This window comes from Nanorana parkeri, unplaced genomic scaffold, assembly GCF_000935625.1.
Source record: "Nanorana parkeri isolate BGI_ZX_2015 unplaced genomic scaffold, ASM93562v1 scaffold1755, whole genome shotgun sequence".
In the NCBI taxonomy this organism is placed as follows: Eukaryota; Metazoa; Chordata; class Amphibia; order Anura; family Dicroglossidae; genus Nanorana; species Nanorana parkeri.
This window is the reverse complement of record NW_017308023.1, coordinates 138416-161814: the sequence shown is the minus strand read 5'-3', so window position 1 is coordinate 161814 and position 23399 is coordinate 138416. Positions and strand designations below refer to the sequence as shown.

The following is a 23399-nucleotide window of genomic DNA, read 5'->3' as shown; positions in this document are numbered from 1 at the left end:
TCGGCTTGACTGAGCCGCCCGGCCATGATCGGGAGCTGTACGGGCTATTGTGAATTGCCCGTACAGCACCCCTTCGGCTCCACTGAACCGAAGGGGTCCTGGGGCCGAAGCTAGCTGAAGGATCGGCCGAAGCTACAGCCAGATCCTTTCGGCAGCTTCGTGAATAAACCCCTATATTGCTTGTACATGATTGGTTGATGAAAGTCAGCAGAGCTTTTTTCAGGCTCAGGCCAATTCAAGCAATACTGTGTCCTCTAGACCTCAGAAGGTATGCTATGGTATTTGGCATGAAGCCATCAGTAGCAGATCCTTTAAGTCCTGTAAATTGTGAGGTGGGTCCTTAATAGATAGGACTTGTTTTTTCACCACTCGCTTGGATTGAGATCCGGCGGAATTTTGAGGTCAAGTCAACACCTCAAACTCGTTATTGTGTTCCTCAAACAATTCTTGAACCATTTTTACAGTGTAGCAGGGAGCATTGTCCTGCTGAGAGAGGCCACTGCCATCAGGGAATACTGTTTCCATGAAGGGGTGTACTTGGTCAGCAAAAATGTTTAGGTAGGTAATATGTGTCAAAGTAGCATCCACATGAGTTGCAGGACCCAATGTTTCCAAGCAGAACATTGCCCAAAGCATCACACTGCCTTCATTGGCTTGCCTTCTTCCCATGGTGCATCATGGTGCCATTTCTTCCCCCGTTAAGCAACACACACGCACCCGGTCATCCACATGATGTAGATGATAAAGAAAACATGATTCATCAGACTAGGCCACCTTTTTTAATTGCTCTGTGGTCTGGTTCTGCTATTGTAGGCACGTTTGATGGTGGACAAGGGTCAGCATGGGCACTCTGACCTGTCTGCGGCTATGCGGCCCCATATGCAACAAACTGCTATGCACTCTGTGTTCTATTGAATCGGCCAGCTTTAGTTTAGATAACTGTTGATGCACCAGTTAGTGCGCTCCTGCTTCCCCCTTTGATATGACACACAGTATATTTTTGGCTCTGAATTCCTAAGCACATTTTGTCAGCCCTACCTACATCATTTCTAATGGCCTGCAAAGAACACAAACCTCTCCTCTCTCCTCCTTATCCCCATAATTCATTCTTATGAACAAGCATAGATCAGAGGCAAAAATCTGATTCAAAATCTGATTCTGGCAAAATCAAGCGGTATTTCCTGCACTAATCAAACAGATGTAGCAAAACACTTTTAATGGTATAATTAGCAAATCAAAAGGGATCAAATAAGAGAAGTAAATTGTTAAGGTTTGCACAAGCTTTAAGACTGTAATGGGCTTTAAATGATTCCTGAGGTTTACATAAACTAATTTCAACTGTTACTATTTTACATTAGTTTTAAAGAAAGAAAAAGACAATGAACCAAAAAATAAATAAATAAATAAATAAAGCAACATGTACAAATAACAGTTCAATATCAAATCACACAAAATAGAGGAAAATACAAATACACCCGAAAAGCCCACATCATGTAAGTAAAGAAAAAAAACCATTTTTCTTAGCAGTTCTAACCAATAGTTTCTAGTATGACAAACTTTGCAGATGTGAAAATCAATTTTTTTTGCAAAATTAGTTTCTCCATATTCTCTCCACTCATCCTTATTGGGACTCTCTTTGAGAGATTTCCACTTGCTTCCAGTAAACAGTAATTTATCTTTATATCTGTCTTTAAGTTAGAAACAAACAATTCACATACTATACTGTATATATATATATATATATATATTTGCAGTATTCTCCACAATTACATAAAAGGGGTGAATTATGTGCTCATTTTTCAAAGAGAGCAAGGAAGAGGCAGAAAGCTTGGCATTAAGAGTCAAAGCCCAGTGTGTAAACATGTGGGCACATGTTTACAGTGTGGGTATCTGCTGGTTCTGTCCACCAATGCCATGTAAATAACTGACCCCAGCTCCCCTGCATTCCCTCTTTTTCCAGGACTCTTCTGGAGTTTTTCATCAAACAAAGCGCCAAAGTTCTACAGTGTGGGAGTATGATACCACATATCACATCACTAACTGCACCTAGGTCGCCTTTAGGTCATTGGTCACAGTACCAAAAATAATTTTCATAACCAATTTGATCATAGATCAGTATCCAGTAACACACATCATAATGATTCTTCACATAATAGAGTATGTATATAACAGCAATTTGAAAGCAGACAGAACAAGCTAGTTGGTCTAGTTGAATAAAACCATAAAACATTTCAATAATTGAGTTGTGTTTCTCTGGAAATCTTGAAAAATTAGTCAACTTTTTCTTTTTTTAAATCCACAGACAGTGATTTGTCTTCAGCTGTCTATTAATATTACTGGATATTACTCTGCTTATGCTGCTTATGCTTGGTTGTATTACATACCAGAAGAACCTAAAATTGCTAGTGAATCTAGCAGTAAAGTATAATAGTATCTTGATTAATATTTAATATTTGGTCCATTGTCCTGTTTCAGCAACAGACACTGCAATAGAGGGCTACAGTTGTATTATTTTACAAATTGTCATGCAGATGTACAAAGCAAAAAACACTAAAGGAATTTCAGCAGAGAGGCCATTGCTACTATGTAGCTATCAATCATTTCTGAAGCTTGTAAAGAAGAGCTGTCATTCATAAAGTGAATAGAAGATTGAGATTATATGATGAGACTGACAGCGAGGATCCTTTTTACCATGCAGAGCCACTCAATAAGTTAGCAGCATCCCATACACTATTCATATCATCAGGGACATAGAGCTCATAGAAAGTAAAGAAAGCGTAACTTCAGATGGGCAAGGAAATTATTGGCAATAAAAAGTGTGATATTGGGTCTATATAGCTACAATTAGGTACTGTGACAGCAGGCTAATAAAAACGTCTGATTGTACCCAAAATGGGATACAATGGGATATGTGTGTCCCAAATTCCAGTTTGCTGAATGTTTTCTTTGTTTTAAATAAGTTAGGGAACTGAGGTTGTTTGGGCTGACTGTTGATTGTTTTGGTGGACTTTATTTGCAGACGTTTTTATGCGTGAAAAAATGCAAAACATGAAAAACAATGCATTCCTAAGGACCTCGTTCACACCTGCACATTTGTACGTGTACAAAACACGCAATGCGGGAAAAAGTACATGCACAATTTTCTGGAGGATTTTTAGCATGTTCTGTCCCCAGCACATTGTAGTGTAGCCGCAGACATGTGTAAAACAATGCGTCTATTAAAAAATACGTGTTAAAATGAGCAGAAATTCAAAACATCTTAGTGTGAATGGAGGTGTCTGAGCAGCAGTAGGTTTCTGCAGGTTTTTTTTAGCCAGGGACCCTTTTCCTGGTTTCTTTTTTTTCAGTTTTGCTTCTGTATGTAGTAGATATAGGGGTCTATTCACGAAGCAGCCAAAGGATTTAGCCATAGCTGCGGCCGATCCTTCGGCTAGGTTCGGCCCCAGGACCCCTTCGGTTCAGTAGAACCGAAGGGCTGCCGTACAGGCTATTTACTATAGCCCGTACAGCTCCCGAATGTGGCCGAGTGGCTCAGTCGAGCCGAACGCATTAACAGCTAACCAGGGACACTGATCTCCAAACAGCCTAACTCTCCCTGGCGCTCCGTGAGTCTCCCAGCCGCCAAGGAGAGAAACACTGCTTTTTCCTTTTATTCTGACACGGAGCCGTGTCAGAATAGAAAAAAAATAAAAACATTTTGGCCATAGGAATGCATTGCTAGATTCCTATTGGCTATTTCAATTTGCAATAGCCGATAGCAAACTAGCATTGCACCCACCCTCTGCTGATGGACCTGATGGGGAACTGCAGCAGAGGGCAGGAACAATAGCTAGTTTGCTATTGGCTATTGCAAATTGAAATAGCCAATATGAATCTAGCAATGCATTCCTATGGCCAAAAATGTATTTATTTTTTCTATTCTGACACGCTCCGTGTCAGAATAAAGAAAAAAAACAAAAAAGCAGTGTTTCTCTCCTTGGCAGCCGGGAGCGGGAGACTCCCGGAGTGCCCGGGAGAGTTTTTTTTCTTTTTTTTGGCGGCAGCAGAACCACCGGCCAATAGAAAACAGCTGGGTGGAGCTAGCTGTCACTGCTAGCTCCGCACAATCGTTTTCTATTTATTTTTTTCAACTTTTAAACCTATTTTTCTGTTCTGCTCGGTCCCACAGAGGGACCGAGCAGAATAGCCGAGCTGAATGCCGATCAGCGGCATTCAGCTATTCACTCACTGCTGTCCGGCATCTATAAGAATAGACCCAAAGCCACCCGATGTACGGCTGAAATCAGCCGTACCAGCATGAAGTGAATAGCTGAACAGCGTTCGGCTCACTTCACTTTAGGTCGGTCATTCACTCGGCTGCCTACGGCAGCTTAGTGAATAGACCCCATAGTCTTTGCAAATAAAACACATGTGTTTCTACCTAAAACTGTTCTTTGCTGTGCTTGTTTAAAGTGTTTCAAACTCATCCACAGAGTCACACACACCCCGTTGCCGTGCGAATCTCTCACAGTACATATAGCGACTTTATACATTACATTGACAGCCTGAAGAGGATTAATTGGACCATACACTGATGTTTAAGGAAGTTTGACTGTGAAGATCTAGAAATCTGTTTTCTTTTTAAAAAAATTCAACTATCACACCTCTTTAAAGTTATCCTGATGAGTCCCTGACTTACAACAAGCATCCAGTAGAGGAATATACTGGCTGCTTGCTTGTTCCAAGCCATTAACACACCAGGTAGAGAAGCCATGATCAAACTGATTAACCCAAAGCTTGCACCTTTTAGACCAAGCCAGCAATGACAATTCCCATATCTCTATTCTTACAAGGTTTCTTTAATCAAAATTAATCCATCATCCTCTAGGCAATAAGAAGAGGTGCCAGAATTATGTCATCAACTGCTATGAATGTTATTTAAAGGGTTAATTCATCTTTTTTTTTAAATAGCCTATACAATCCATAAGAACCTTTGCATAACAATCAGCTAATAAGCTTTTCTAACTATTAATCTACTGTATGTAGGTTCCATACTTGTAGGCCATTTTCTCCCCCAGTGAAGCCTGCCCCCAAAACATCTAACAGTATGCACAGCTGTCCCTACAGGCCTACATGACCTACAGGTATGGAACCTATATAATTGAATATTTCTAAAAATGATATATTTATGGTTATACAATAGAGCTTATGAACTGCATAGGCTATTTAAAAAAAAAAAAGGTATACTAACCCTTTAAAGCCAGTTTACAATCTCAGTCTCACATATATGATGTATTCATGCTTGTTATAACATATAGTAACATGTTACCAGTAAAGCACCATTATTTTAAATATTGCTTATTTAGGTATATTTAATGCATGGAAGGTTCATATACTTTATTTCTGTATCATTGTAAGTCAAGGGCCCAATACAAATCAATAGAACTGCATGAAAACACATGGTACCCACAGTTGTAGGTACATTCACTGCTTGATAACAAGTCCCTTCCCTACCAACCAGTCGTTTCCTCCTTGCAAATGGCTAGTAAGAAACGGCTCACTCTACCCATGAATTTATGGACATTAAGCTGCTAATAAAGAGGTTAGGCACAGGGCAGAGATTTATGACACCTCCCACCACAACTAGGAAAACACAAATTGCAGGAGAAGGGCCTGGGTGAAATGACAGGTACTGTGTTTCCTTTTAATTTTTTTGAAGGTGTGTATGCTGTGGGTTGGCATTCAGCTGTGCAGGAGCATGCTCGATGTGTAAACCGGTGTTCATAGTATAATCTCACAGCACAAGTGCCTGCATGCTGTGATAGTATTTGTTTACAGTATGAAATTGCAGAGCAAGTTATTTGAGTTTGGTAGATGAAAGCAAAATAGCAACATTATTTATGAATACAAAAACAGTCCAATATTTCAAGGCAAGTTAAAATATATTGACTAAGTAACATTTTATTGAGTTGGTTAGTTTGATGTTCCAAACATATAGCAAAGTACAATGTACATATGTTGAAATTGCCATTGGATCTGATCTGCAAAATGATCATTATTGCTCGCAGCATTCTTGCCACCATATGTAGCAGCCCATTTTGCCCTCTGCATGGAATGTTCCAGAAATTCCTTGAAAGATGAAGCTTTCTCTCTACCTAACATAACTGTACAGCACACATGATGCCTTTACAGCTGTAAAAGCATTTGATGGAGAGAGAGTAATTGGGCAATGTTAGATCCGGCATTTATTAGACAAGTGAGTCCTCCTAAGAACTTGGCCATAATAAGTGTTTTCCCAGTGCAAGTGCCTTGGCACCAACAAACATGAAAGGCAGTGATGATTCTGTTGTCCCTGGTAGAGGGGCATCACTTGATGTTACAGTGTATTCCTCCACAACAGTTTCCCAAAGGAAGAGTGGGTTAAAATACTGCAATCCAAGCCACTGCCATATTTTTAATATAATATGATGGGATTGCTGTCATATCCCACCAAATCAATTGAGAAATCTTTAGCAATGCCAAAAGATGTCAGCAATGATTTTCCACTGTTCTTTGTCTGAAATGTTTCATTAGTTGGTCTTTAAGGAGATTCCAAATAGTGGAGCATCATGTATGGTGCATAATAGAGCTTGCAGTAAACTTTCCTATAGCTAATCAAAGTGCAGGGCTGAAAAAGATTGTCCTGTAGCAAAGTACCTGAAAGAAAGAAAAAAAAATCAAATATATCTGTTTGTATTCTGTAGTTTAAGCTCTCAAAATAAGATGGGAAAGCCACATTTTTTAAGGGCTCAGAAACAGGACAGGTGTTCAGCAGGGTGTGCTGGAATATGCGAATACCAAGGAAGTAGTTTCTCTCATCCCAATAAACTCAACACAAACAGGGTCCTTCTAATTTTTCTGTATAGTATTGTATTGTAATTGTCTCCCAGCATGTTATAAAGCTCTCCTCAAACAGTTAACGCTGTATAAATCCTGTATATGATAATAATTCCACGCTCCTTCCTGAACCCTGAACCTTATCCAAGCAGCTGTGCCAAAGTGAGCACCACCATTTAAAAATCAGAAATTAATATTGCACTGAGCTATATAAGAATTATTATTATTTTTACAGTACCAACAGTACCTGGGATGCCAGTCAGCAGTGGGAAGACAATGCTGAGGCTAGGAAGTATAGTTTGGACCCCAGGAGAAGATGAAGACAGCCATCAGTATTTCTTCCTCCAGAAAACAGTCCAGCAGAAAACATTTATTGCTCTGAAAGTCTCTGAAGAAATGGTGACTATATTTTGGGCTGCAGATGACAAACATGAGAGGAATACATCACCTGCAGCACACTTTGCTTTGAGCATGGTGGGGTTATTTTAAAAGGCACCAGATTAAGTCCAGATAAGTTCTGAAGTGCAATGTTCAATGTGATTTTCAACTTAATACCATACACTGCCGCTTCCCTAAAACTCCAAATCAGCCACCCACCCCAGCATGCACAGTCCATTGTGCACCACACCCTGTTTACAAAACCATGTATCCCCAATCCTACTGCTTAACTTCTGTTATCAATTGTCATCATCCTCAAATCAGTACCCATCCCAACCCATCCTAGTCTTCCTTAACTCCTCCTTCCTTTCTATCTGATGCACTATCTGATATACCACATTAATTCCATAGAGATTCTCAGGGAGACACCAGGTTCCCAAACCACCCATCACAATTTAAACCATGTTTTCTTCAGTTTGCTAGGCCATTTGTTAGGTGTATGTGTATTTCTATTTTCAACAAAGCAATTACAGAACTGTTGTTTCTTTTTGTAAATTCTGACTTATGTAATTTTGAAAGCGTTTTATGTATATTGTCTAATTATACTTTTCAACGTTTGCAAAACTTACCACAAATCAATTATATCCTATTTACATTGTGAAAATAAGTGAAGAGACATAATTTCAAATATTTCATCAAAACATGGAAAAAAGAAGAACAATAGTGTAAATGGAAGCAACTCTAGGGATTGCAGACCTAGCTGGTAAAGTAAAGCTACTTGCCAAATGATGGAGATATGTCTGCTTATTGTTTAAACTACTTAGTGACTAGAATGTAGCTTGAATTAATTGTGTATGATTACTTAAATGAACAGAATACATATTTCATACTTTTTCAGAATAACATATTTCTGTAAATCTTGGTTTCTTTAGGCCTAAACTGCATGGGCAATTTGATTACCTCAGTCACACTACTAAAACACTTATAATTAAGTGTTAAAAAAAATCATGGTTACATGTTTAATGGGCAGCCTATATCTTAGGGAATTTTTTTTTCCATCAATTAGCAGTCAATCACTAGCGTTAATTTATTGATTAATTAGGAATAGCAATTATTTGTGATTAATTATAAGTGTTTTAGTAGTGTGACTGAGGTAATCAAATTGCCCACGCAGTTTAGGTCTAAAGAAACCAAGATTGACAGAAATATGTTATTCTGAAGAAATATGTATTCTGTTAATTTATGTTTTATGTCACATTTTTACTAATATTTTTCTCTCCTTTCAGATGCAGACTAGGGGACAAGGAGTGGGAGTTGCGACAAACTATAACATTGCAAGACATGCATGGTGTCACAATACCCTGGAATCAGTGCCGCATTTTCCCTTTGCTCCATGCTGCTGAGCTGTCAGCCTATGGTGTTTCACAAGGCTGCAGTCAATCTGCACTCCTCTTCTATTTAGCACTACTTCACTTGTTGCTCTTGGTGCAAGCAACAAGTCTTATGCCTTATTTCGGACCCCTTGTCTCTCTTGCAATCCCCGTAATCTTATTTACCTGTGCTTTTGGCTTCCTTGTATCCAGCTGGTATCCCTATTGGGCTTAATCCCCTGATTCACTCTTTGTGTTCCTGCTATAGTCTATTTCAGTGTTTGCCTTTGTATTTTGCTTAAGTTTTCCCATTGCTTTCACCATTGTGCTGCGAGTATCTCTATTCTGCCTTCTTTGCTTATCTACTTCTGTATTTCCCCACTCCAGCCATTGTGTGTCTGCCTTCTTCTATTTACTTCCATTCCTTGTAGTTCAGCCTAACTTTCTCTAGCCTTCTGTTCCTGTTTACTTACCTTTCCTCACCTCAGTGTCTCGAAGGCCTTCCCCTGCTCTTCTCTGCTCTTTATTCCATGTTATCAGTGTTCTATATCTCTCAGCAACACACATCCTTTGTGCGTTGTTGTTCTTAGTACCTTGCTTTGTACCTTCCTCGAGTTTTTCTCTCTTCTGTGTCTCTCTTCTGTGTCTCTGTGTTGCTTTCCTCTTGTAGCTGTGCAACGCACGCCCCTTGTTTGTTGTTGTTCCTGGTACATTTGCGCTCCTATTTATACCTCTAGCTACTTACCTTTCCTGTTACTGTCTCCTGAGTCCTGTGCTGTGCGTTTTGCACCTTTACTTGTGTGTGAGTCTCTCTCTCTCTCTTTGTGTTCCCATCTTCCTCCTTTTGGTTTCAGGTTTCTTCCCTACCTGTTTCTGTATCCAATTCCCCGATGCTTCCATTAGCCCGTTAGTCTGTGTTGGTATGCTAGATGGCGGCAACCTGGAAGGTGTCTGGCCGCAGAATCATCCTCACTATTATAGGCCCTGTAGAAAACCCGGCCCTTCTTCGATCCTGCGCCTCTAGTGCATCCCCGATAGCACACAGAATTTTCTATGTTTCCTGTGTCCGTCATTCTAGATATCCCTCCTGTCTCGTGCCATAGTGCCCCGGTCCACAGTCACATGGTTGGTTGCTGCAACTAAAATAAAAAAGAAACCTGACTGTAAATGCCCATTCAAGCAATAGTAATAGTTTGTCTGAAACCCTGTCACGTTAGATGGACAGCCTGTAAAACTATGGCCAAACAATGGCCAAATGTTAAAACTAAATTATTCAGAAATGAATAGCGGGAAAGGTGTGCAAAATAATTATAGAAAGTGTTTTGTTTATCTGAAACAGGCACATTTTTGCATTTCTTCTTTAAAAAAAAAACTTTAAGCTTACCTTGTGTAATGATAAAGTTTCTTCTCGTTTTCCCGCATGATTTTAAAGGACACGGGATTGTCCTCTCTGCTCTTGCTTAGCAAAGACTGCGTGCAACTAGTACCTTCTCTTCTTTCTTTCTTGTTTTTCTTCCATGAAAGCTGCCACAGTAGCAGCCACGCACAACACAGGTACAATATTTTTTCTCAAATGAAAATGTTTTCTACAAAGAATCTTTAATAAGTAGTGATAGCATAACTTGTATTAAGGGCAATACAGAGAAAAGAAATACAACATTTTTTTCTAAATAAACCATTATTATTACTCCTGAACTTTAAAACAGAAATTAAAAATGCAGACAAAACGCATGTCACCATATTTAATGTGCATGTTATAACTCTCAAGGGTTTACACACATATTCATATATTGATATAATTAACAGAAATATTCAAATGACCAGCATGGTCAAATAATGAACTAGTCTAAACATAGATGACATCATTATCCGTAATCTTTCATTGTCATCACACAAGCACTAAACAGCCCTATTTGTATAATTAAAGTAGAACGACACCCAAACTTTTTTCTTTGTCTAGAGTAGGGAAGGGTTAGAGCTATTGTTGTCATCTTTTGGTCTATAAAAAAAACTGAACAGGGGAGGGGTTGAAGCTAGACAGCTGTCTCTTGCTAATTAGGATGTGGCAAAATGTGGGTTTATTTAAAATGGGCATGATTTAATAGGTATTGTCATGTTTACAGTCATAATGAGCTTGTGAACATGGTAAAACAAAGCCAGGTTATCAACAATATTTGATAAACATTTTTTTCTCCAGCCTGGGAACTAAGATAGCATATAACTAAGAGGGTTATTCACAAAAGAGCCGAAGGATCCAGCCATAGCTTCGGCTGATCCATCAGGTCACTTTGGCTGCTGTACGGGCTATTGTGAATGGCCGAAGGCAGCTGAGCCAAACGCATATACTTCGGCTCTGCAGAGCTGTATTGACACTCGAAGTGGGGAGAAAGGTTGGCTAAAGCCTACCGTTCTCCCCGGAAAAGACAACAGCTGGGTGGAGCCAGCCGAATCTTTTGATTTGTCCGCGACCTGTCAGGTGCCAGACATATGTAAACAGTTGGGCGGAGCTAGTGGCGATGTCACCTCTAGCTCTGCTGTGTATTGTGTATATTTTGCCGCCATCTGTCAGAATGCCATTTTGCTGTGCAAGTTTGTCACGAACAGACTGGTCGGCGTTCGTCTCTTTTTTATTATTATTTTTTATTTCGCGGAGTCGTCATCATCGAGTACAACGCTGAACGTTGTGGTTGACCTTAGGATTGCTTTGGTGGATCTATTTTTTGTTAAACAAAGGACTTATCAAAATTCTTTGTTGTGTTTTTTTCAAATAAAGGATTTTTTTTTTAGTCTGGACTTTTTATTTAAATTAATTTTAACCCTTTAGTGAATGGGTAGGGGTATAAGTACCCCTTACTCATTCACAAGGGGGCACATCTGGGTGCCCCTTTATTAAAGGGGTACCCCAATTTGAATAAGCCCCCACAACCAATGCTCCAGGGCTTGTGGGGAAGAGGCCCTTGTCCCCATCGGCACAGGGCTAAGGGCACAGTGCTAAGGGCATGTGGCCTGATATGGAAGGGGGGACACTTGCTCGCCACCCTTTTTTTGCCCTGCCAGGCCTGTGCTCGGATTAAGGGTCATGTTGGGGATTTTAGGGGGCCCCACGTCTTGCCCCCCATTTTGGGGGTGGGGTTCCGCCTTAAAATTCCTACCAGACCTTAAGGGCCTGGTATGACTTCATGGGGGAACCCCACACACTCTTTTACTTGTTTTTTTTCAATGGACTCCCTCCTAAAATTCCTACCAGACCTAAAGGGCCTGGCATGACTTTTGGGGGAACCCCATGCTTTTTTTTTCTTTTTTTTAAATGGGGTCCCTCCTAAGTTTCCTACCAGATCTTCAGGGTCTGGTATGGTGTGTGAAGGGGACCCCATGCTGTTTTTTTTAACTTCTCTTTAACATTTTTATAATTATTTTCTTGACTTTTTAAAATTGTTCCTTTTTTTACATTTATTTAAATCATTTTTAAACATTTTGTTTTTCATTTGTTTAATTTTTTTTCTATTCTGCTTGCTAACTCAGAGGTAGTGAACAGAATAGCTGAGCCAAATGCTGCTTGGCGGCACTCGGCTATTCACTCACTGCCGTTCGGCCACTATGAAAATATGGATCGGCTGAGTCGAACTCTTATGCACTTCGGCTCGGCCGAACATGCCGAGCATGTTTAGCTGACCGAAGGCAACCAATGCACGTGTGAAATCAGCCATACTGAGCTGAAGTGAATAGCCAAACTTCGTTTGGCTCTGTTCACTTCAGTACAGTTATTCACTCAGCTGCCTTTGGCAGCTGTGTGAATAACCCCCTTAGTCTTCTCAATACTTTTTCCCATTTATAACAACAATAAAATCATATTTCTGGTACAAACCAATATAAAGCTATATTCAAATGAAATACATTTATTCTGTGTAATTTAAATTTCTTAAAAAACAATAAAAAATTGTTAAAAAAGCAAATTACAAATTCAGCACAAAAGAAAGCTAAGGGGAGGGAGGTGTAAATAAGAGGTTAAAAGGAAACAACTTAGTGAAAACAAAATACATTGTCACTATTGTTAAACGGTAAACAATCTATTTATATGTAAAGCCAGCAAAATGCTGTTTGATAAATTGACAACTGGAATCTGACAGGTTGCGATGTTAAAATAAACAGTTCTTTTATTATTATTTTATAGGATTTATATAGCGCCAACAGTTTGTGTAGTGTTTTATTATATAAGGAACAATACAATTCAAAGTAAGATGGTTAGGATCACTGTGGAATTGTATGGAACCACTTTTTTTGTGAGGTGACGTGACTAAAGACTGATGCTTATTTTCTGGTAAAATTGTTTAATCAAATGTAGCTTAATTTAAGTTTATCTATTCAGCTGCAGTCAGATTCCAGAGAGCTCCTCATACAAGTGTGTTTGCTTGAATCCTGGAGCCTGTATTGTATAACCTCTCTTGATGTGACACCAAAGACCCTTTGACCGGCTCACCAGGGAGGACATTTAAGATGCACACAAGCCTTGAAGTTCCACATCTCCTGGGGCATCATTGTGACAAATGAAATATGTTTCTGAGTAAAGCTGAAGAGCAAAAGCCTGTTTTACATATATTTTACATTTTACATATGTTTATTTTTAATATTTTTCTTTCAAATATGCCTAACTGAAGAGTGAAGATCAACATTAAACACATTAAATGACAAAGATCTAATTTGAAATAAACAGTTTTGCTAAAGATTATAATTAAGAAGATGATTTTAATGCCTTGAAGTACTGTAAATGAGATAAGTACAGAAGATATATCTGAGGCATTTTAGTTAAAAATGTTTGTTCAAATTATTTGAAAATGTTGCAAATGACAATGGATGCTATTGTCACATAAATATAATCATGTTTTCATAGCACAAATGTTGTTGGTAATACGTGGTTAGCATATATAATGCTAATAAGGGGAGTTCAGCATTAAAGTGACATTAAACCCTCAGATTTTTTAACATAAAACAATACTGTAATGTGTGCCTTACTGTAATCCATGGTTGTTTCCCTTCTCTTTGCTGCTCTTCCTTTTAAATCTGTATCTCTTCTCATGCTCTGCAGAACTTCTGTTTTGCAGCAGACTGCCTTGTCTCAGGAATGGATACACAGTGCCACTCCGCCAGATGTCACTACAGCAGCCACGTCATCCCTAAATTTTATTGTTGGGGTTCACCACAACTTGGCAAATGTTACCAAGGGGTCCCAGCCCTAGAAAGGTTGAGAACCACTGCTCTAAGCAAAGTGAAACAATGCAAATGTTTGAGATGTGAATGCAGAGCTTTAAAGTAAACCTGTTATGAGAGATACATGTAGGCTGCAATTGCTGACATCTTCTGAAAATGCTGGCTGCTTGGCTGTCTTGCTAATGCTTTGGTTATTATCAGTACTTTCCCAATTACTGACCAGGAACAAGTTCCAACTTTTTCTCTAAATTTTTTATGCTGCATGCATCACATGTGTACTTTAAACTTTTCACTACCAAAGCAATGTATTTATTGTTCACACACAAGGTTAAATGCACATTTTTGCTTTGAAAATGTACTAATAACCCCCAAAACTAAATATTTTCTAAAACCAGAGGTCTTGCAGATCAAATAATGGTAGAAACAATTTTCTATGTTGCAAATCTATATTTGCTGGTACTTACTTGGTAGCATACAGATGATTGGTGGCCCACTCCCATATGTATGCTACCGTGGATAGGCAACAGGAAAATAAAATTATGGAAGGTAAACAACATTTCTGGTTTCCTGGTGCTTCTATCGCAGCATACAGATTGGAATGGGGCACCAGGAAAGGAAAATTATGGATGATAATTATACAGTTTTCAGTAGAAAATACAATAAAATGTATTCAGTTTAGTAGAAAGCCAAATATAATATAATATAAAAAAATGCAGTTACATATAAAAGATAAATTTTCATCATGTAATAAATACCAATATGTCAAACATTTAAATTTAAAGTAGCCACAAAAATATTTTTTTCAGGCTCTGGAATAACATTTACTTCAGCTTGCTTTATTTCTAGAGTTACTGATCATTTTAACATGGATTTTCTAACGTCTGCTTATGTGTTTTTTTATTATATGTATAGTTTGAATTGCCTAAATTCAAAGTGAAGCTCTATTTAATTTATCTTTTAAAGGTTCAATCCTGTGTGGAAAAAAAATAATAGAATTTTGCCTTGCACATGAATGGATGTTTAAAGTGAACATTCTGTGCTCCTTTAGAAAATCAACTCCACTGACAGCAAGAAAAAAAGGGACTTGCAGAGGAGATTCACTATGGCAGATTTGTCAGGACAAATGTCATGGTTATTAATCATGCAACAGGTACTTTAGTCCCGCCCCCCCCTACATATTAAACAGTTTTGGTAAAGTTTGTTTTAATTGCTAAGGAGTATGCAACTTTGAACATCTGAACAAAAGCAATGTATGAACTTTAATATATACATGTGTGTGTGTGTGTGTGTGTGTGTGTGTGTGGGCATAAAGAGTTAAACAAATCCATATATTACAGTTTGAAATATTTTCTTGCAGAGGGTCGACATGGAAGACAGAAGCAATAAAAGCTGACATTTCTTGCTGGCTGCATGCTGTTCTGCTCAGCTGGGTTTGGCAGCTCTCGCTGCCTCCCCAACGCGCGCTGTCGATTTTACCTCAGATGGCAGGGCAGGCACAGCAGTTGGTCTGATCGAAGAATAACTGCAAAGTGAAGCAAAACTTCTTGTTTTAGCCCTTTTTGAGTGCACCTCTTGACTTTTGGTAAGATCTTAAGGGTGACCAACTGAAGAAAGCAATGAAGCTGCTATTTTAATCCACTAACTTACAATGCTACACAACAAACCCCACACACATCCTAAGCAGTCACATACTACTACCTCACTGGTGCAGTGTGTTCAACTTTAGACACAATGACAGTATTGTTAGGTACAATGTATATACAGTATTACATTAGGGAAACACTTATATATGTGTATATATTAGGTGCTAATTTTTAAGTGTAAAGCATCATTTGTTACATCATTGGTTATATGGTTTAGCTAGTTCTCAATAATAATTAAGTGCAAACAATGTTTTCAGTAAGGTCCTGGAAGTATAAGGAGTGGCAGTATAATAGTACACATGCATCTACAATGGTGCCAAATGGATTTCACAAACATGACTATATACACAGCAACATATACACTGAAGTACGATGGCAATTTAAATTGGCTGTATGAGTATGTGAGTTATAATGTCATATCATGTCACACTTTATAATTCTGAAGAGTCATGGATGAATCTGCTCAGGCTCCATTTGCCAAGGGTTCAACAAATCTTGTACAAAATAAAATTAGCAATCCATCACTGATATCTATAGCTGTTTATACAGTATTTCATTCTCTAAAATCACAACAAAGAATGAAAACACAGGCCAGATTTCCGTCAATTCGAAACACCTGCTGGCAAGATTCTGGTGAAATAGAAAGTCATAGGGAGTAAGATTTCAGTGCTCTTATTTTGTAAACCTTTAGGATACATTTCTCTGCAATGTTTATTGCTACAGAGGTGCAAAAGGGTTTGTTTTAAAGTGCTTTTACTGCATATTTATAATATGTAAATACTCTGTAAATACTCTGGTGTGCATAGTCTGTGAATAGGTTCAGTTTGACAGGAACAATACTTAAAAAAATCGTTTATCTATAAAAATATGCATACATTGTAGTCATGATGGCAATATCAATATAGAGTCTAGGAGAATATATGATAGCATACAGAAATAAAACATGAAAGAGCAAGACTAATGTCCTGAGGAGTCAGTTAAGATAATTACTTTGAACTTAAATCCTAGTTCTTTGGTGATAATTGGTGATATATTATATTTTAAATGTCTATCCATAAAATCAAAAATTAATATATATGGTTGTGCAGGACAGCCAATAGTAATATAATCAGCAGAAACATGGAACCTAACAAAAAAGGAGAAAAATAAGTCTATGGTAAAGGAAGTAACACCAAAAAAGCAATAATGCTCAAAATCAAACACCAAAAGAAAAAGTAAAGAATTAAAAAAGGACTTGATGGTTCTCTTGCAACTTATACTGTCTAATAGAAAAACATGTGTAGATAATTTATTATAAGTGATAAAAAAACACAAAGTCAATGTACTCACAAAAGCACTGTCTGTAACACCTAGATGCACAGATGCTTGCAGGAGCTTCATGATGTCAATCAAAGGAAACTCTCCTCCCTAGCATAGTTCGTAAAATCCGCTGGTCACAATACTGTTAACGCCGGCCACTTTAAGCTTGGACTGACATGTTTCCTGGGCACAGCCCATTCTTCAGAGCCATAGCTTGCCCCATGGGTGAGCAGAATTGAAATTGAAGACAGGCCAGTCAGAGAATAGAGCCCTGCTGATCAACTATGCCAGGGAGGAGAGTTTCCTTTTATTGACATTATGATGCTCCTGCAAACTTCTGCGTATCTAGACGTTACACACAGTGCTTTTGGGAGTATATTGACTTTGTGTTTTTTATCACTTCAAATAAATGATCTACACATGAAAGGGGTGCTCTCTGTTTTTATGTTTTTCTACATGTGCTGAGGGATTTCTTGACCCTTTTGAGGAGCAGCCCTGGAAAGTGTGGAGAGGCTGTCACTGTGGTAAGACTGCTGAGACTACTAGTAGTGCTGAGATAGAGACTATTTGGTCACTTATACTGTCTAAGGTTGTAATTACTAAAGGCATGGGAAATAATATTTTGATCTAGCTAATTGATTTGATTACTCTTGGGTGATATTTAGGAATTTCAGGACTTCTATGAGGGGGGTTCAGGTAGGGCATCACTTATTATCAGAATATTTCTTCAGAAAACCACCTGCAATAAAGCTAAAGTATTGGCACAAATGCACAAAAAAACAGGATATTGTTAGTAAAATCAATATAAGGCAATTAGGGCCAGTGTGCATGGGTTTTTAATCAGTTCAAATGGTTAAAATGGAACCAGAAGCATATTTGGTTGATTTCAAATGCTAGCTAAATATACCTCAAAGCACAACGCACTTGCACATTGACACAAGCCACAACAAACCTAAATGCAGATTTAAAAACCATAGGGTAGTGTATTCCAAAAAAAACCTCATGTATGAGATGGTGAAAATTGGGCAGTAGCACCACAGTTTACAGACAACGTTTGCAAGCTCCATTTTTCACGGTGTGAAAATAGTGCAGTGAGCAAGCAGGTTTCTTTTTCAAAAATTGGCCTGTGACACCACTTTGATAGTAGTATCAACAGGTCTAAAGTGGAGACAAAAATTAACAGATAAGTTTTGTCCTAATTTTTTTTTTATGCTAAGGAAAGAAGGAAAGAAAATGAAGGAGAAAAGGTGCCCTGAAGTGGCAATGCTGGAACTTGGCAACACCATTAACGCTGACACTGGCATAAGCAGCAGCAACAAGAGGAATGTTTGCTCTTTTCCTTGTAAAAATTAAACAAATGTAAATGTTTGCTATTATTAGTGTAGTGAGCACATGCTGGCTAATCAGTGGCATCCACGGTGTGTTTTTTTAATTTTGTTTAAGGAAAAGTTTGCCACAAATAAATTGACTTTTGTAATAGACAGGTCAGCAGCAAAAATTACCTGTTGCCCTCAAATAAACTTCAAACTAGAACTTAAGAAACATTGACTGCAATAAAAAGAAAACAGAAATAGAAGCCAGATAAGAAGGTGATTGTCTAGCAATCAAATGTGCTGCTGACACAGATAGCAATGTTGTAATGGACAGGTCAGCAGCAACAAGTGGTTGCTGCCCCCAAATCAAATTCAAGCTAGAATTATAAAAATACCACAATAATAACAAAACAGCTAGCAATCAAACATGTTGCTAATACAAGTAATCCTAATAAGGACTTTTGGGGTTAAGCAAAGAGCTGTGAAAACAGGACATCACACAAGAGAATATACCCCACCACTGCAATTTACAAAACCCAAGGATAGTTTGTTAACTGATATACCTAATTAATCTTTCTCTATGCAGTCAGTCAGCTCTCACTGTTCTTGCAGTCAAATAGCTCCAACAAACTGAACCTCTGATTGTTCTCAGCCCTTTTATAGTGAAAAGCTTGGTTATTTAGCTTCCACACCTTATTGGCTGCTGTGAGCTTTTAACCAGAGTCAATAGATGAGCACAGCATAGGTTGGTCACAGTATTCCCCAATTGCAAATTTGCCACCTAAAAAGTGAATTAGAATCTGGGAAATTTTCTGCTAATTCTTGTTTATTGAAAATATCTCATGCAAGAAATTGAAAAAGCTCCACTTATGATAACACACTTAACTTGGTCAGTTAAGGTGGGATAAAGTAATTACCAACTAGGAATGGGTGTAACTTGTAGCCAGTGCACAAATGTAATTTTCATAAAAGTCTTTTTAGCAGAGAATTTTCCATTACTCTTTGCAGCATCAAGAGTAAAAAAAAAAACCAAAATTGGTGGAATTAGTTCATCATCATCATCATCATCATCATCATCATCATCATCAGTACCTGTGATCCTTGTTCAGGAAGGACTGGCAACAACCAACATTTTCAATGTCATGCATAATACAATATTTGTGGTGCCTGATTGCATTAGTAACTTGAAAATAAACAGTATGGTTCTTCTGTGCTCAGAGCAATATATTACAACAAGGGTAGGCAACCTTGGCACTCCAGCTGTGCTGAAACTACAAATCCCACCATGCTTCTAGCCTTGGGAATCAGGCCTCTTGGAATGCTTCATGGGATATATAGTTCTAAAACAGCTGAGGTTGACTGCCCCTGTATTACAATCTTGCTTCTCCTACTGGAGTCCATAAATTTAGGAAGCTGAGAAAACATCAGTTTTTAATATATATTACAGCAGGATACATATTTAATATAACACATTAGACAGGGCTTACCAAGTCAGTCCTCCAAGGTCCCCCTAACAGTTTATGCATGTGGGTATCCCCACACGCTGTTAAATTACATAGCAGAGACACCCATGACCTCAACTTTGTTTATGTGAGGCTACAAAAAGTTAGGGTTGAAGATGTACAACTAAGAAGCATTAAACAATCTCTTGTCAACACCATCTTAAAACTTAGATTTTACAATGCGTTATAGATAATAAGGCAAACTCTCTTGCAACTGAGATTGCATAGCCTCAGGGATATTGCAAGCAGATAGTAGCCTAATGGCTCAGCTGCTGAAACATCTAGATTGTAGAAAAAACATCTTTTATCCCAGCATCAGTGTCAGTTATTTAAGTACATAGTGAAAAAAATTGTCAGTTGATATGGACTGCAGTAATAGAACATACTAGATGAAAGGGATTAGCTCGAACAGTGAAGGAGGTGAGAAGTCATCTGGAGAGATCTGAAGGTGTTTCCTATTGATATAAGAAGACTGTACACTCCTTTATGTGAGTGCTTTAGTGATCAACAAATTAGATGTAATTAGAGTACACACAGGGCTGCAGGATGCCGTTCATGTTTCTTCATCTTCCTGAGAAGGATCTTCCTGGCAAGTATTCCAAACACTGAAAAGTTGCCTTCAAAACACTTTTGTAGCAAAGAACATTTCTCCATATCACAAAAGTGCCCCAAAAAATGTGAAAAAGGTCTGCAGTTTAAGGATAACAGCATGTCTAAGTGAATTAATCTTCCATAGCAGTTATTTAAAATATATTGTATCAACAGATTTCTTTATTATGACAATAACAAAATTTACCAGGAGTAATTTTCTAGGTAGCTCTATGGGGGAACACTAGTGGCATAATGGCCAATGGGTGAAAGCACAGTATAAAAGTAAAATAAAAAAATGTACTATGATAGTACACAAATAAAGTTTAAATACAGAAAAAAGGAAGGAAGAAGGGAAAGAGACAAATAAAGACAGTAAATAAAAAAAAAACACACGCACCTTCTAAAAAAAAAAGTGGATTTGTGCCCTTCTTGTTTTGGTGGCGCCCCTACACCCCCATTTGTTGTATGGTTGTCCCAGAGACAGGAAGTGAGAGTAAATCTCCGAAGTAAGTTCACAGGTAGCAATAAAAACCTGATAGAAATCTCAACTCTTTAACACACTATTTAAAACAGAAGAAAAAAAAACTTTGGCTGTAGTAGGCTTCAAATATTCACTAAAGTGTAAGTTGCTACTTAACTTTCACTACTTTTGCTGAAAGACTCTCATTCAAGAATAGCAACACACCAGCCAACCTATCTACAATTGTCTTTCATCTGTTAGATCTTTATGTGTCAAAAATGTTCTGCATTGTACATCTTGCTGGATTTTATTTTTCTTACCTGAGCATGTGATGGAGGTAGGCCTCTCCTTATGTAAACACCAAACAAGGCATCCTTCCCTAAGGAGATGTTAAATTTAAGGAATTGCGGCTGGACAACATGGAGGTGTGATCTCCAGAACATTCCTGCTGGTACTTCCTGGGTTATGCGACGTCCAATTTCTACCTCCCCGGTGTCTATGCTGCTGTTTCTCATGGTAAACCAAGGTCCTGAAAATATAATAATTAGTATATATTTATATGATTCCTGCATTTGTATTGTATGATAAAAGGGAGAGTACAATCTGCTTTACAGAGATCATCATACATGATTTCTAGAAAGGACGTCCTTGAGGATTTTTGAAAAGCATTGCTTTTACTTTCATCTTGACTTATTATCTCTAAAGAAGAGTACTGAATATTCCTGTTCTTATCAAATTGTAGTTAAATTATATACTATGTGCTCATGGAAACCAACCTTTACAAAGCAAATCAAAGTTCCCAGGCAAGCAAGGATGTAGCCATATTATAGCGTAAAAACACAATATGAAAATCCTATGAACCATGCAATCTCTAGCATTTTACTGCTATTTTTGGAAATATATGCAAATAAAATATTTGCATATTTTAAACATTCATTTAATTAATTTACAGATTTAAAAAAAATCTAGAATTATTTAGTAAAAGCAGTGGGAGGAAAAAAGTACTTCAAGACATAGAAACTTATTGTTCCCATAGCAATATGAAAACACACAATTTGATTTGAGATATATACACATTATTTAAAGGAGAACTATGAGGTAGAGAGGCAGAGCCAGCTGTCAATCATCCAGCTGGGTGGATTTCAACAGTATTATTGGGATCTGTCCCGGCTGCTGTGCTCTCAGCATGTAGTTGGCAATAGCCCGCTATATGCTTAGTTTTGGGTTATGGGAGGACACAGTATATGTCCTTCTGTGACCCTGAGAACTTTGGGATACAAAACGTTGCCCCATAGTTCTCCTTTAAACATAGCACAACATATAGCAAATTGGTGTGTTTAATACAAGTACCATGTCCAATATTATGTTATTAAAGGAGAGAAGGATTAAGCACTGACTTTTTTTTTAAAGATTATATTTATTAGAAACTTTTTTTGTAAAAGAAATAATACAAAAATAGACAGAAGACATAGAGCATGTAAACCAATAACAGAAGGGCCAACGCCACAGTATTCTTAAGGTACCTTATGGGTGCAATATTCAAAAAGAAAAACAAAGGAGTAGAGGCCAAGAACACATAGGCATCCCATTAAACTAAGGTTTTGAAGGAGGTCACATAACAGCACATGGTAACATCACATGGTAATCCTGGCAAATAAGGAAAATTACCCCATGATATCAAACTGATCAGCTCCGTAGTACCCACACGAAGAGGGAGCGGCCCATAGAGAGAAGGAGAAAGAGAGAAAGGCAGAGAATACGAGGAAGGTAAAAGAGAAGAAGAGAAAGAGGGGGTACAGTCACAGGTCCATGGATCCCAAAGATTCACTCCCATCACAGAGGTGTCAGATCAAACGGCCAGAAGGCTACAAAATCTATCAGTAGTACAGAATGTAACCAGAGACTCTCAAGTTGCATAAAATGTGGCATTGACGTGGTACAGAGCCGCAGCAAGCTCCTCCATACAGAATTTAATTCAATCAGCCATTCACGGGGAGTAGGTGGAGTACTCAACTTCCAGTGCCTCTGTATTACCGCCCATGCTGCTATCAGGGAGCATCTCAATAGGCCCTTCTATGCTAATGAAATTGAACCCGGGAGCACAGACAGGAGAGCTACCTGCAGGGACCTGTCCACCTTGGTGTGAAGGAAATGGTCATAAGTATCAAAAATAAAATTCCAGAAAGGGGTCAACAGTACTGACTTTTAAGGTAACACAAGGATCAGAAAAACTATATTAAATCCATAACAGTTTTTTTATCATACAATAAAACACAATTTCAAAACTAAACACCTCTACTAACTTATATCCCAGCATACAAATGGATCTCTGAACAGAAAGAATCCTCGAAGGATACAGTAAAGTACAAATTCCAGTCAGGGTTTGGTTAAACACAAGCAGTAAGGGCAACATACAGATAACTATATATTAAACTACAGACTAACCATGTGAACAATCTAATTCAGTAATTTTTATAGCAGGATTTTACGATAATCCTGTCACAAGCCTGGATAATTTAAATGAAAGGCATGATGCAAAAATTGGATAAGCACAAGTTAGCTTTAGTTAAATGTGAATGTCAAAATTATCTGTAAATGCAGATATACAGAACAGGTTGCTGAAATTATTTGCAAATCTTAACTTTCATGTTAGGGTCTAGGTTTGTTCTGTTCGCTTCCATCTTACAAATCTCCTTATTGTCCAATGAAACCATCTTTTTTTATTAAAGCTGAAATGTGGGCTAAACCAAATTGTAATACTAGACTTTTGTGTATAATTGCTT

At 38.0% G+C, this 23399-nt stretch overlaps 1 protein-coding gene across 1 annotated transcript in view; it reads right to left on the bottom strand.

Annotated features, from left to right (window-relative positions):
* LOC108799553 (teneurin-2-like) overlaps positions 1-23399 on the bottom strand; it is a gene marked incomplete at its 3' end in the record, with an annotated part of 264072 nt that overhangs the window by 109230 nt on the left and 131443 nt on the right. Inside the window, exon 3 of the mRNA XM_018571426.1 lies at positions 20937-21145. Within this exon, the coding sequence (XP_018426928.1) occupies positions 20937-21145 (209 nt within the window). The remainder of the gene's footprint in view (positions 1-20936; positions 21146-23399) is intronic.